Below are 12,967 nucleotides of genomic sequence, written 5' to 3'. Positions count from 1 at the left end.
ATATGACTTTTGGCAGTTGGTGCGGACTTGATGGGTCGGAAGGTCTATTTCACCGCTATACCTCTCTATGGTTCAATGAATTCTCTTTATATATAATGTGGCTGATTAATGAACACAAAGTTAGAAGTCCGAATCCAAGCCAAAATCAATGAATCCAGAAGGCAAAATAAAAATGAATGGCTGACTAGTTTCTCTTGTGGTTGTATTAATACTAAATTCAAATCAAATAAATCAAATGTGTAACTCAATCAGTGAAAGGATTCTGATTCAGACACTAAAGGTGGTCGTTCTGGATGAAAGGTTCTGATCCACGGCACTCAAATCAATATTTATTGACGGAAATTTGCAGAATTTGATCATGTTTAGACTTAATTCGAGATTAATACTACTGAAAAATACTGCAACATTGAAAAGTCGCCATCAAATAGATCACAGTTAACTGAGGCACACAAAGTTATGTTAAACGTTAATCACACCTTAGCCAGGCTTCACGCTATTTATATTTTGATTAAATTCAACACGAACCGAGTTTATAGCAATGTTCAGATTGAACTGTAGTGCATTTACCTCAGAGAACCCCAGTTAATTAGAGATTTTATAGAGCTTTACTCGCATTTGTGCAATAATGCGAAAACGTGCCTGAAAACATTCAAAGATTACCCTTCAAAACCATTCTACACATTTTAGAAAAGACATTTCCCATGGCTTGATTATTTTAAAACATTAATGAAAATTAACGGGTAGACTTATCTAAGTCTACTCTCTGATAATGTATTTAAATATATGTTTTCACTATAGCAATATCGACTCGGATTCACTTTACTACAAATCACACAACCCCTAACGTTAATTAGAAAAAAACCTGGAACACACGGTCTCTAACTCAGCAAAACCGTCCTAACGCGCCCCATAAGCGTATTATCAAACAAAATCACAACGAAGAACCATCAATACTGATTTAAAACATCGTCTGATTAATACTTATGGTTTCATAATTAGCACCAAAAAGCCAGGAAGATGGCAAAATGAACCAATTTCGGAAGCATATATACTGGGCTTGTTTTCCACTGGAACAACTGCACATACGCTCTTTGCCAAGTGTGTTGCTCCCGAGAAAAAACGCCTCGGATCTTGAGGAAACCCAGAATATTTATGAGCACTCGAGTTAGTCGAGTTTTTATTGCCTTACCGGCAACAACGTCCCTACTCTCGAAGGCTATTAGTTCTCTTAATGATATTTACATTTTATGTTTAACTTTACTTAGACTAACAATGCCAAATAAATGGACTTTATCATTCTGGACAGATTAATCCCATGAAATATCGTTTGCTGAAGCTTTATTGAATCATCCCATTTCCTTTCCATAGTTCATGTTGTATTTTGCCCCAATAAAGTAATTATCATTATCCGCATCCTGCAGCTGTACGGAACTTAGGTATCGAGAGCGCTAGACAATAAGAAGCACACAAAAATAATCCGCTGTCATTAAGTTAATAGACAACTGAATACACATCCCCATTGTTCAACCTAACCCCACTGCTCCAGAGAGCGATTTCTTACGTGCGGTCCCTATTTCAAGAAAGTGGGGAGGTTTCGACCTTTCAGCACCATGGAGAGCTCACGGAGCTGGTCCACTTTACCATCAACCTCGCCTTTCTAACCTACAAGAATGAGCGCCTGGAGCCCAGCCTTCCTCTGACTCTATAATTTACGAGCGCAGTTATTTCTGTGTGACTTAGCTCAGCTGCTTGGAAGCTCAGACACTCTAATGGATCACTAAAATGACGTAAGGCGCACTTGCTTGTCAAACGCATTATGACACGATTGTTATTCATGAAAGGAAACTGAAAGCTATGGCAAAATAAATAGTTCTCTTGAGTGTTTCCGGATCAATCAATTGAAGCCAGTCCAACCTGCTTAATATATTAATTGATTAAATTAACCACTGTGATTAGATGCTCCCTATTTAATTTTTATATTAGCGATTGTCCAAGTGCGGAAATTTTACAGGTCTGAGAAACAAAACGACCTCGATAGAGTTGAATGAGTAGAACTGCAATGGAAATTGCTATAAACACACAAAAAGGAGATGGGCGACAACAGAAGCGAAGCGCAAACATTTATTTCTTGCGACTTGTACTAAGATGAGTTTGGCTTGCTCTCCCGTTAACTCATTACTCCTGATATGAATTCATACTCAACTTTTAAAAACTTAAAAAATGCATTTATGTGTCAAATATCATTATATTCAAATTTAGCATATTCTAATTTTATTTCGTACTGTGCACATAAAGAATTTTCGGCGTATAACACGTATATGACAGAGAGGGCAGTTGTAATGATCCAAATAACAAACTATTATTCTCTTAACAGCCTGAGTTTGCATTTTCAAAAGTTGCGTTTCTGAACAACGCAAATAAATTTTTGAATGGATATGCAATGTCTGTATACCTTAGTTGAACCTGTTTTCACTTTTTTAACACAACCGGAAAGCCTGGAAACAGTGCAGATTACTTTTTTCATGTTAGTTCCAGCCAGAGTAAACGAGGCGCATTATTATAGTACTTTTAAAGAAACTAAACTATTGTGTTTCTCCCCCCCCCACACACACACACACACAACCACAGATTTGATTTTGCATTTTGAAGTCGAAAGCAGCTTTGCAAACACGAGTATCCAGTGAAACAGATGCGGCAGAAGAACACGGTTGCAATAAAATAGTAGAGCAGGAGGTGTCGCTCTGCACAAAGTGACCAATCTGCTTTCTTTGCAGACCAAGCAGTCTGTTGGCATTTAGAAGTCACGTAATGTTGCTTTTTTCGGAACTATAAAAAACTAATTGATCGAGATGATTTTCTAGACTGTTCATTAATCGTGCGATTTGCTTTATGTTAAATGTCCTCAAAGCCTGTAAACCTGTATTGACAGTTTCACGTGATATATAACTTTGTGAATGAGGCTCCGTCGAAAACCGACGTCATTAGCAGGGCTAGACATTAGCCCCACGCTGATTGGCATAATCTTGCAAGTTAGATTTATGATTGGCAGACTGTTGACGATCGAACACCCACTCACTGAACACACAAAGAGCCAGCGGCGTTGGATATAAAAGGATGAACACTGAGCACCCAACAGCCAAGCTAAAGCCAAGTTAAGAAGAAACTTGCTTTCTTATTTCTTCTCAAAATCGAGTCTCAAGGTAAGGGATACTATTCCGGTGAACTGTTCTGCATGTTTAGAAAATATGTAAAATTGTTCGTAATTTTGTTGGCATTACTTCGGGTTTCCACACTTCCATTATTCTTCTGCAATTATGTTGAAAATTTGGTCAGTCTTAAATTATTCGGGGTAGGGTCGAGATGTGTTCATTCAATCTACTAAACGACTTTTGATGCTCTTTTAACTAGAGGTTGCGGGTAACTAATTGGAAGTCAGATTTAATGTATATTTTCCGTGAAACATCAAATTCTGTCATCATGCGCAAATGAATCTCACTATAGCCTATAAGGTTTAGTTTTCTTGATCTTGGTTTCCGGTGTGTTTTATTTTTTGCATGTTTGATTAAATTACTTTGAGAAATAATTATCATAACCAAATTTGACACGAACCACTTGGTAATTTGTTATTTCTGGCATCAGATTTAGCAAACACTAGTTATAAAATAGTTCAAAGAACAATTTGAAAAGTAAGTTTGTGGGAATATTTGGAAAGGTTACCCTGTGGTTCGTGCAATGATTTATTTTAGCTTCTACCTGTCACTTTACACTTGCTTGGAGTTCCGCCTCCCTCTGTTCAAATGATAATTTAGGGTAGTGATCTTAAAAAAGTATGAGCTGAAAGGTGTAATGGGAGCGGCAGTCAATTTCAGTAAATTATTGGTACCATTTATTTAGACATGCGTCCTTGCTATTTAGTTGAACTTTGAGGAGTGTGATGCTGAACTGTAATACCATCAGTAGCATTGATAATTCATTATACAATCCATTACTTGACCGGGTAACTCCAGTATTGTCAAGTTGCATCGATTGCGTGATATGCAACAGTGCAGCTGAAGAAGTGGAAGCATCGGGGAAAGACGCGGTCAGCAATGAGACCATCTTTCTCCGCATACACTCAGTGATTGATGCAAGAATTCGAGTTAACGGTACGATTTCATAGAAGCAGACAATGCTGAAAATGCTAGGCTGGCCAGGCAGCATTTGTGGATATGAAATCGAATTTAACCATTTCTCTTTCATAGATCCCACCAGAGCTGCTGAGGGTTTCAGCATTTTTATTGTGTTGGTTTAGATTTTTTTTTCAGTTTTCCAACATTAAGCTTGTCCACGTCTTTTCTACATTCTCCCATATATTGCCTCTTATCCACTGCTGCTTATTGGATCTCCGCGTTGGGCTCTATGCCAACAATTACGTGTTTCATCCGGAAAATGAATTTACATCCCAATATCATTTGGACGAAATAATACCAAATGTCCTATAGTGGCGCTGTAGTGTGATTTTTTTTTCCCCTGAGAGGTGCGGCGCATTGGACTATTGACTGGATAACAATGCATTTGTCTTTTCTTCAGAAGCATGGTTCTCCTCAGAATCTCCGCTTTCCTTGTGGTTTACGCTGTTTTCACATGTCAGATAAACGGCTCCCACGCAGTCCCACTCAGGTAGGCATCAGATTATTCTCTGCAATTTTATATAATTTTACTCCGATCTGTTTTGGGAAGAAGTGTTTTAGACCACACTCAGAATTTCATCTTGGTAATATAGTGGTGCAGCAAATGATTGAAATATTCTCACTTTGGTAAGATTTCATGGAAGTCTGGGGGGGGGGAAGGGAACTGAATATTACACTTTTTAGTCCATTTGAGGAAACTAGACAAATAATATGGCCATGTTTAAACGATTTACTGTTCTCTATTACTGTAATGAGTTAATTCTTTCGCAAAGTCAAATAGAAGGAAATCAGAGGCTGAATTTTAGAAGTATTGAGTAGGGAGAGAAAGCCGACAAAGGAGTTGAGTTTGAGAGGAATTCCAATAATCTTTTTTAGTGAAGTAATCTGTGATAACGATTATGTTTACATTAATTGCAAACTCAGTTTTTGTTGTAGTCAAGGTTTCGGGTTTGGTAGGAATAAGAGAATTAAATTTCGGGTTTCATGTATGAAAGTCTCAGCCTGGTTCACCTGGGGCCACGCTTGCTTACGAGCCAAAAGGTTTCCGGTTCAAGTGCTAACTCCCGAGCCTGATTCTATAGTGGAGTGCGGAAACATCTTTTTGCATGAGTCCCGGTCTGCTCTCAAGTGGATGTGAACGATTCTTTACATAGAGATCCAGGGCATTATACTCAAATCCATGCATTCCTCTCTTCGCATTGCAAGAGGGAATTGCTGTCATCTAACTGACCGCAGGTGTTCTCGACTTTATGACAGCGAATGCTCTTTAAAACTAGTTCGTGGATTAGGGCTTTGTGAAAGGTGCTATTTATTGGCAAAGAACGCTCCACACACCTGGGTGACCCGGCCTGCCTCAATGCAGTGAAGTACAGTACTTGGCAAGAGATGATCTTATAGCGGCAGTGAGATGAATGCCCAGGTAATTAGTCTTGTTGACTGGACGTTAAATAATACTATCCACCTGAGTGGTTAGCAGAGATTTGCCTCTCTTTGGAAAGTCAGTCCTTCCTCTAGCGCAGTATCTCTCCACTGCAGAGTGTCTGTGGTAGATTATGTGCTCATGTATCTGGCGTGCTTCTACAGTGCTGACTCAGCAGCAAGGTGCCACCACGGCGCGCATAAATCAGACATGCCTAATATAATATCAAAAGACATATTTAATATTGAGGAGTTTCTTTTCTGTCAAAGAATGATCTCGGTAGCAGTCTTATTTACCGGTTTTGCACATAAAGTTAAATGTATCAATGACAACTCATTGTGATGTTATTGCTTAGAGCTATGCTGGAGGCATCATCAGACAGGGTGGTGCTCAATGACTACGAGGTCCAGCGACTACTGAATGCGCTCGTAAAGGAATTCGTGCAGATGATGGCGGAGGAAATGGAGCAACAAGTACCTGAGGCCAACAGGTAAGGGAAGGCGTTCATCTGCATGACTCTGGAGGTCTGGGCACCCTTTGTGAGATTTTGTTTGGCATCCACTCACACTAGTGTGCCACAAGCAGAGTCATCAATATCAGCGGAGTTTGATAACTAAGACAGCAAAGGGAAAGTCTCGATATATTGTTTTCTCGATTGAACAGTCGCAGCCAATTCTCGGTATTTACAGTATTGTGCCATTAGTTTGGCTCCTCGCGAATCTGCTGGGATTATTCCACACAAGCCAACACATAAGGGGGTGTTTGAAATGTTGAGCGAATGCATAGAAATATTTCACAGGAGGATTGTGGTTATAAGGTATGATTTTAACAACCAGAATTACGCTAAATAGAAGTTGAGTTTTTGTCATAACATTGCATGAGAAAGAATGGAGAAATTAAATTCTGCTTGCAAATAAGTTTTTAAAATATTGAATGATTATGATGCATGTATCACCAAACATATGAAAGGAAATTGTGTTAGTGATGATTAAAAAATGCACGAATAGGCTTTATATGAAGCTGTTATTTTAAGTTTCGAATTGATAGAGACCGAGAACCGCATGGCCATCTTTTTTGCACAGTACTTTGATATAATAAGATCGCTCGGTGTATATAGTAAACTGCGATTGCCCAGTAACAGTAATGTTGCATGTAGCAGTTGTTCGTTAACTGAACTGTGATAGCTATGCGAACATTATCAATAGCTGAGCTGCATGACCCGCATGCGTCGTCATGAGATTGTTTTTGCATGTTTTTCTACAGCTTGGATAGACCTATTGTGAAACGTTGCACAAGTCTGAGCACTTGTGTGGTGGGAAAGTTGTCCCAGCAATTGCACAAATTACAAAACATCCAGCGCACTGACGTAGGAGCGGCAACTCCTGGCAAGAAAAGGAACATTCTCACTGGGCTGGAAAGCGACCACTATGCAACCTACGGAGAGCCATTTGAAAGCGCCTAATCGTTTGTTTTGCTGCATGGATCTCAAATGCTTGAGCGATAAAGAGCCCAATAAAGTGCTGTGCTTATTTTCATCCCAGTTTGTGACATAGAACATTAGGCATGGACATAAACTAGAATAGTAGCTTAATCTAACTAAACAATTACCTTAATATCAAAGTTGATTTTCTCATTATATACTTTTTGTCATTCTGTGGCTAAGTAGTGTGCCATTAAATTGAATGCTTCTTTGTGCATGAAGTGGCTATTTGTTCAATAAACTTATTTTTCTACCAGGAGTTATGTTCTATGAGATTGAAGGTTTTTGGCTGCAATGGCTTAAGCAGCTTGTAAAATATTTCATGTTTATCAAGACCACCCCGATTAGATTAGCAATTTTATGAAATGTCCAGTTACCAGTGGTATTGGTAATTCAGTCAACAATGCATATCTTAATTTATATTCCAGTATCACGCTTAATTGTAAGACTAACAAATTTTGACGTGACTTCAAAATCTATGTGTTTTATTTCTACCATAAATGAAGCAATTTTGATCGGAGAGATTAAATAGTGTAGTTTTAGACTGTTAACACAGGGACAGCTCTCACAGTATTCAATGTGAAATAATAAACGGTAACTGAAAACAAGCTATAATTGATACCAGGTAAGAAATAATCTTCTTGATTGCTTAAACATATATCCTCCACCCCGTACGATTGGGCAGTGCTCCTGTTGTAGAATCTTCCTTCATCAGAACACAAGCCCATGTTCTCGTGTGTGATCTGAGTCCAATAATATAAACGTCATACATTCCAGAATGACGAAAGCACCATGATATCCACTCAGGGATTTAGCAAATTTCCTGAGTGGATCTCAGGAATATGACTTATATATTCCGAGCCCATGAAATAGAATTACAGCATATAACGTTAAGCATTTCGAGTTAGCTACACAAAGGCAATTAACACGAACTTCTTTAAAACAACGTTTTCATTACATGTTATTTGACTACCTGATACGATTAAAAGGGGGAAAACACACTTAAGCTCCTGATTAAGCACACGAAGGCGGGTCGAGTGAGAAATACATTCCCCTTGGGTGAGGTAAAGGTGGGTGGGAAGATCGTACGGAGCATAAACACCGACATGACCCTTCCGCCGAATGGCCTGTTCCCGCGTGGTCCACTCTTCGTAAATGCGTTCACCGTATCATTGATCAGAAATGTAGGCGCCGAATCGTTCAGCAAAAATAAAACGGCTCGAAGGGGAGGGCAATTGCTTGGCCACCCTAGTGTCTGCATTTAGCCTAATAGATGATTTGTTTTTCATTTGTGGGGCAGTGTACCTATGGAGAAACGAGCCTGCAAAACAGCCACCTGTGCGACTCACCGCCTGGCTGACTTCCTAAGCCGGACGGGGGGCATCGGAAGCAGTGACTTCATCCCAACCGATGTAGGGGCCAATGCCTTCGGAAGACGAAGAAGGAACGCACAGATGTAGATTATTCAGGGAACTGGTAATGAATTGCTTCTAAGTTGACAATGAAGTATATCGATCTCGCGAATTTTGCATGTCTCTATTTAAATGCAATTCAGTTAAATAGTGATTTAACTCACGATGTTACCCGTTACTCACAAGCACTGGAAGCCGTTCGCGCCTTCCTGCCACCTTCCATTGTTAGATGTCTAGCTTACATGCTGCTTCTTTCAAATGTAGCAACGCGATGAACATTTCGTGGAGGGAGGGATGCGTAATGTTGAAGGTTATTTTGTACAATCGTAATTGAATAAACGTATTAACTTTCACCTAGTAGAATTTCTGTTTTCACTCATAATCTTTCATTGTTATACATTAAAAAAAACCGGGGCAGGAGTAGGCCAACTACTCAAGCCTGCCCGCCATTCAATCTGATCATGTATGATTTACGCTGACGTCATCTCCTCCGTGGCAGTTCCCTAAGGCCCTCAACTCGGATTCAGAATCAGAGTAAGATTTATTATCACTGACATATGTCGTGAAATCTATCTTTTAAAAAAGTTATCCATCACTTCACTTCAAACTTTTATGGTCTCTCTTGGAGATTTTAACGACCAACTGAGAGACACGTCAAATAAATGGAACAACGGTTCTACTTCGCTTAGGTTGTTGTCCAGTTCATATTGTTGGAATATGAGGGTCCCCTCCCTGTACAAAGTTTACAAACCTTTTCTACAGATGGGATTAATCACTTGGGAGTATTTGACTATCTTAAAACACTTGGCGATGTTGTAATGCTCCACGTTTCTCTCTAAAGCTTAGAGAGCCTTACATGTTGAAATATGAGGAATTCGAAAATAAGGCACAAACATAACGAATGATTGTATAACGGATGAGTATTGCTGCACTGTGTTGATAAGCCTTTCGAAGTTGGTTTACAGAATACCCCAACTCGGCCAAAATCTGCATGTCACCAGCACATTAAGTGAATAGTTTAAGGGTTGAGTGTCCTATACATTTTGTGTCTTACAGGCAGACAATAATAACTGACGAGGCAAAGTTCTTTCACTCCCGATTAGATGTCGCTTGGCTCGCTTTCTTCATCGCCGAAGCTCAGAGAACAACAAAGCTTGAAAATGTTTACTCATATCGTTTTAATGTTACCATCTCAACTTTAGTTTTGCTCCAATCCTTATCCTGTTAATCCTTGTTCCTATTATATGGATTACTTCCTAAATGTATCGAGTAGCAAAACGTAAGTTTTACACCACATCACATTTTATATCCACCTATATTTGAAATAAAAGTGATGGTGTGTATATTATGTTATTTAATTATGCTTGGGCACAGTGTGCAATGTGACTTCCAGCTCTGTGCTATTAGAACTTGGTCTCGACAGGATTCTTCAGTATCTCGGGGATATGGTAAATGTTGCCTCTCAAGGCATGTATGTAATATACTGTGTGTTGTGCCTTGATGTAAAACGCTATAAATTACATGATTGTACAGTATATTAATGACACCTTAAATATTGTATTAAATGTGACATTCGCAAGATTAAAATATTTTCGATACATTGACGTTGGCGTAATTTTATTAGGCGACACCTAGGTTCGGGAGAAAGTTTGCTGTGATAGAGTTTGTGATTCAGGGAGTGAAAGGCGGTGATGCTCAGCCTTTCCTTGAGCCCGCCTTGTAGGCAGGAAACCATTACGGAATATCGGGAAGTAGCAACATTTTGATCGTCTTCTAGTAATCCGGTGGTTCCGAGAACAACGAATCATAATGCAATTTGCTCTTTTCTAAATCTGCAAAAGAAGTAGCTCTCAGCATTCTAACCGAGATTCTGTAACCTACAAACTTCCCACTCTTGCTTCTCACAGTTGTTTCTAATCGAATGACTTAGACAAATTGATGAAATACATTAGTTCTACAACGGAGGATGTCTGCTGTTCGAATCTTTCCTCAAAATCAAAACTAACTGCATACAATTCGGAGAAAATAGATTTCAAGAAGTAAATACTAAATACTAAAGTTGACTAAAGATTCCCAAATTCCAAACCTATTTTAATTTAGGCTTTAAATAATGCAAATTATGTTTCGCCGTAAAGTCGGAACCGAACATTGATTTAATTGGCAAACAACAGAATAGGAATATTCAAGGACTTCTGTGTCGGCTCCGGAGTTGGATGCGAGCTAGCGTTGTTACAAAACTAACAACATCGTTATGTTTAAGAAATCGATTTTCCAATCTCTAGGAATACAAGATGATTTGCTTTCTTTCTGATTTCGTGGGTTTTTAGCTGGCCAATAAGGACGACGTAGACTCTTCCACAGACTGGGTGGGCATAGCATGAGGGGGTGCGGCGGCCGGGAAGTGGCTTGCTTATGAGGTGGTGCACTCTTCCCCTTGCTTTCCCGTGCTCCAGATGAGTGACGCGGAAGTTCTCAATGACAAGCTGAATCCCTCCTCTCCACGTTGAGCTGCCCTAAGTCAGAGGTCCCAAGGAGTCAGTTGGATGTTACAATTCTTCAAAAAAGCTTTGAGTGTAACACTTTCTCCATCTGCGTGGTGAGTTCTTGCCATGACAGAACTCCCAGAAACTGTCCATTTCAGGATTCTGATGTCAGACACATGTACTACATGACTTACCCAGTGTAGCACGGGCTTTAATGCTGGGCATGTTGGGCCTGGAGAGGACACTGAGCTTTCTTTGCATATCCTCCTATTGAATTTAGAGAACTTTGCAGGGGTAGTTTTGGTAATAATTTTTCAATGCATTTAGGCATCTTCTCTAGGTAGCCCTGGGTCTTATTAAAAAGCAAAAGTGACTGAAAGGACGATAGAATCAAGAGCAACTTCTTCCAATCGAAGCAGACTATTTTCATCAGAAATACCTGGAGTGGAAAATAAGTAAACTTTACTTTGGAGTTTCAAATGTTTTTCAGTTCTGCAATGTGATCACAATTCTTGATTGATGGAATTGCCCAATTCTGCCCAGTTTGTCCTGGAGTGACTTTTTCCCTACACACAGTCTACATACAATAGAAACAGGGTCGTAGAATCAGACAGCATGAAATAATCATGAGATCATTTCCATTGATGAACCAGTGAGCTCTATGTGCTGGCAATACAAATCTTTGTCTAGATACTTCTCAAATATTGTTAGGAAAAAAATCTTCTTCAGATCCACATAATGCTGATAGTTTTACATCGGCCCTACAATAGTTGGGCAGGGTCAGTTTATATTAGTTGATGCCTGGATGTGTTTACTTAGGAGATAATACTTGAACATCTGAATATCGATATCTTCCAACAGCAAAATATCTCAGAGTGTGTTACTGCCCTGTGAAAATATACAGTACCACTTCTGACATTTTCTCTCAGTAGTAAAGGTGGATAGGAAGGATAAACTGGTTGCAAATTCAGCTATGAAGTGTTGACAGAATGTTGTTCTGTTAGCTTTAAGGTTGTTCCATGGCTTCATTGTTCCATTGAATCTCGTGCACTTTGCCACGAGGTTTGAAATCCCCTTTGACCTTTCTTCAAGCAGTATCAAAGGTGCGATGAACAATTACTCAGCTTGTCGTTGGTTTTTGGCTGTTGCCCTATAACATCTTCTTGATATCATTGGAAAGCCTCTGCTGTTTTGCACTTTTACCAAGCTGGCAGTGTAAATGCATTAAAATATTCCCTTTGGTGCAAACGCTTCAGATACTTCATGGATTCTACCCAAGTGACACTGACTTTGGACTGAAATTACCTCAGTCAAATTTTAGCAAGGGATAAGAGACTTTGAGGAGGGAATATCCCACCATATTTGGCTCCAGGACAACTCACTGATTGAATATATTTCAGATGGTTCATACTATTCAACTTGTGTTGTTATTTTTGTAATTATGACAGAAAGCCATTTGTCCTCTTAACTAGTTCTGCTTACTGAATCTAGATAATAATCATCATCTTTTGTCCTGACGAAGGGTCTCGGCCCGAAACATCGACAGCGCTTCTCCCTATAGATGCTGCCTGGTCTGCTGTGTTCCAACAGCATTTTGTGTATGTTGATCATCTTTTGTCAGTTGTATTTAGGTTTTGAGGCCCTATTTGTGATCACAATTAATCCCTTTGCTGTAAAACTGTGGGTTCTTTAACCATTAACACTTTCATCCTCCCCCATTAAGGTGCTCTACCAATCTTTGGAATTATTTTCCTTGCAGGCGTTTCCACCCAGAGATCGATGAAATATCCAAGGGGTGGAAAGATTTGGGACAATAGTGAGAGAGGCGGAAATATATATTGTAATAGAATATTTGTCACACAGACTTTTCTGGATGGACACAGTGTGAGTCCCTTAAAACTGATATATGCTCAAATTAAAATATTCCTTTTAGGACGTTAAATGCTAAATTGGTGAATGTTAAAATAATCCATTCCATGTTTTCTTCAAAAGAATGGAGGGAG

The 12,967-nt window shown here is 39.3% G+C and overlaps 1 protein-coding gene across 3 annotated transcripts; it reads left to right on the top strand.

Moving 5' to 3' along the window:
- Positions 1-3,076: 3,076 nt before the first annotated feature.
- calca (calcitonin/calcitonin-related polypeptide, alpha) lies at positions 3,077-10,085 on the top strand. Of its 3 annotated transcripts, XM_073049498.1 has the most exons (5): positions 3,077-3,200; positions 4,570-4,659; positions 5,945-6,079; positions 8,370-8,545; positions 9,538-10,085. In XM_073049498.1, exons 2-4 carry the CDS (start codon positions 4,574-4,576, stop codon positions 8,527-8,529), a joined length of 381 nt encoding a protein of 126 aa, XP_072905599.1. In that variant the 5' UTR covers positions 3,077-3,200; positions 4,570-4,573; the 3' UTR covers positions 8,530-8,545; positions 9,538-10,085. The 3 variants fall into 3 exon arrangements, with proteins under 3 accessions (XP_072905599.1, XP_072905597.1, XP_072905598.1); XM_073049496.1 differs by lacking the exons at positions 8,370-8,545; positions 9,538-10,085 and adding an exon at positions 6,853-7,328; XM_073049497.1 differs by lacking the exons at positions 8,370-8,545; positions 9,538-10,085 and adding an exon at positions 6,853-7,328 and having other exon boundaries at positions 3,123-3,200; positions 4,573-4,659.
- The last annotated feature ends 2,882 nt before the right edge of the window (positions 10,086-12,967 follow it).

Source organism: Hemitrygon akajei, chromosome 6, assembly GCF_048418815.1.
Source record: "Hemitrygon akajei chromosome 6, sHemAka1.3, whole genome shotgun sequence".
Taxonomy (NCBI): domain Eukaryota; kingdom Metazoa; phylum Chordata; class Chondrichthyes; order Myliobatiformes; family Dasyatidae; genus Hemitrygon; species Hemitrygon akajei.
Note: the sequence above shows the minus strand (reverse complement) of the source record. Positions and strands in the feature narration are given on the sequence as shown.

Coding starts and splice junctions, on each gene's coding strand:
- calca (XM_073049496.1), top strand. CDS start 4,574: ATGGTTCTCCTCAGAATCTCCGCTTTCCTTGTGGTTTACGCTGTTTTC. Junction 4,660..5,944: donor TCCCACGCAGTCCCACTCAG/GTAGGCATCAGA, acceptor GTTATTGCTTAG/AGCTATGCTGGAGGCATCAT. Junction 6,080..6,852: donor CAAGTACCTGAGGCCAACAG/GTAAGGGAAGGC, acceptor GTTTTTCTACAG/CTTGGATAGACCTATTGTGA.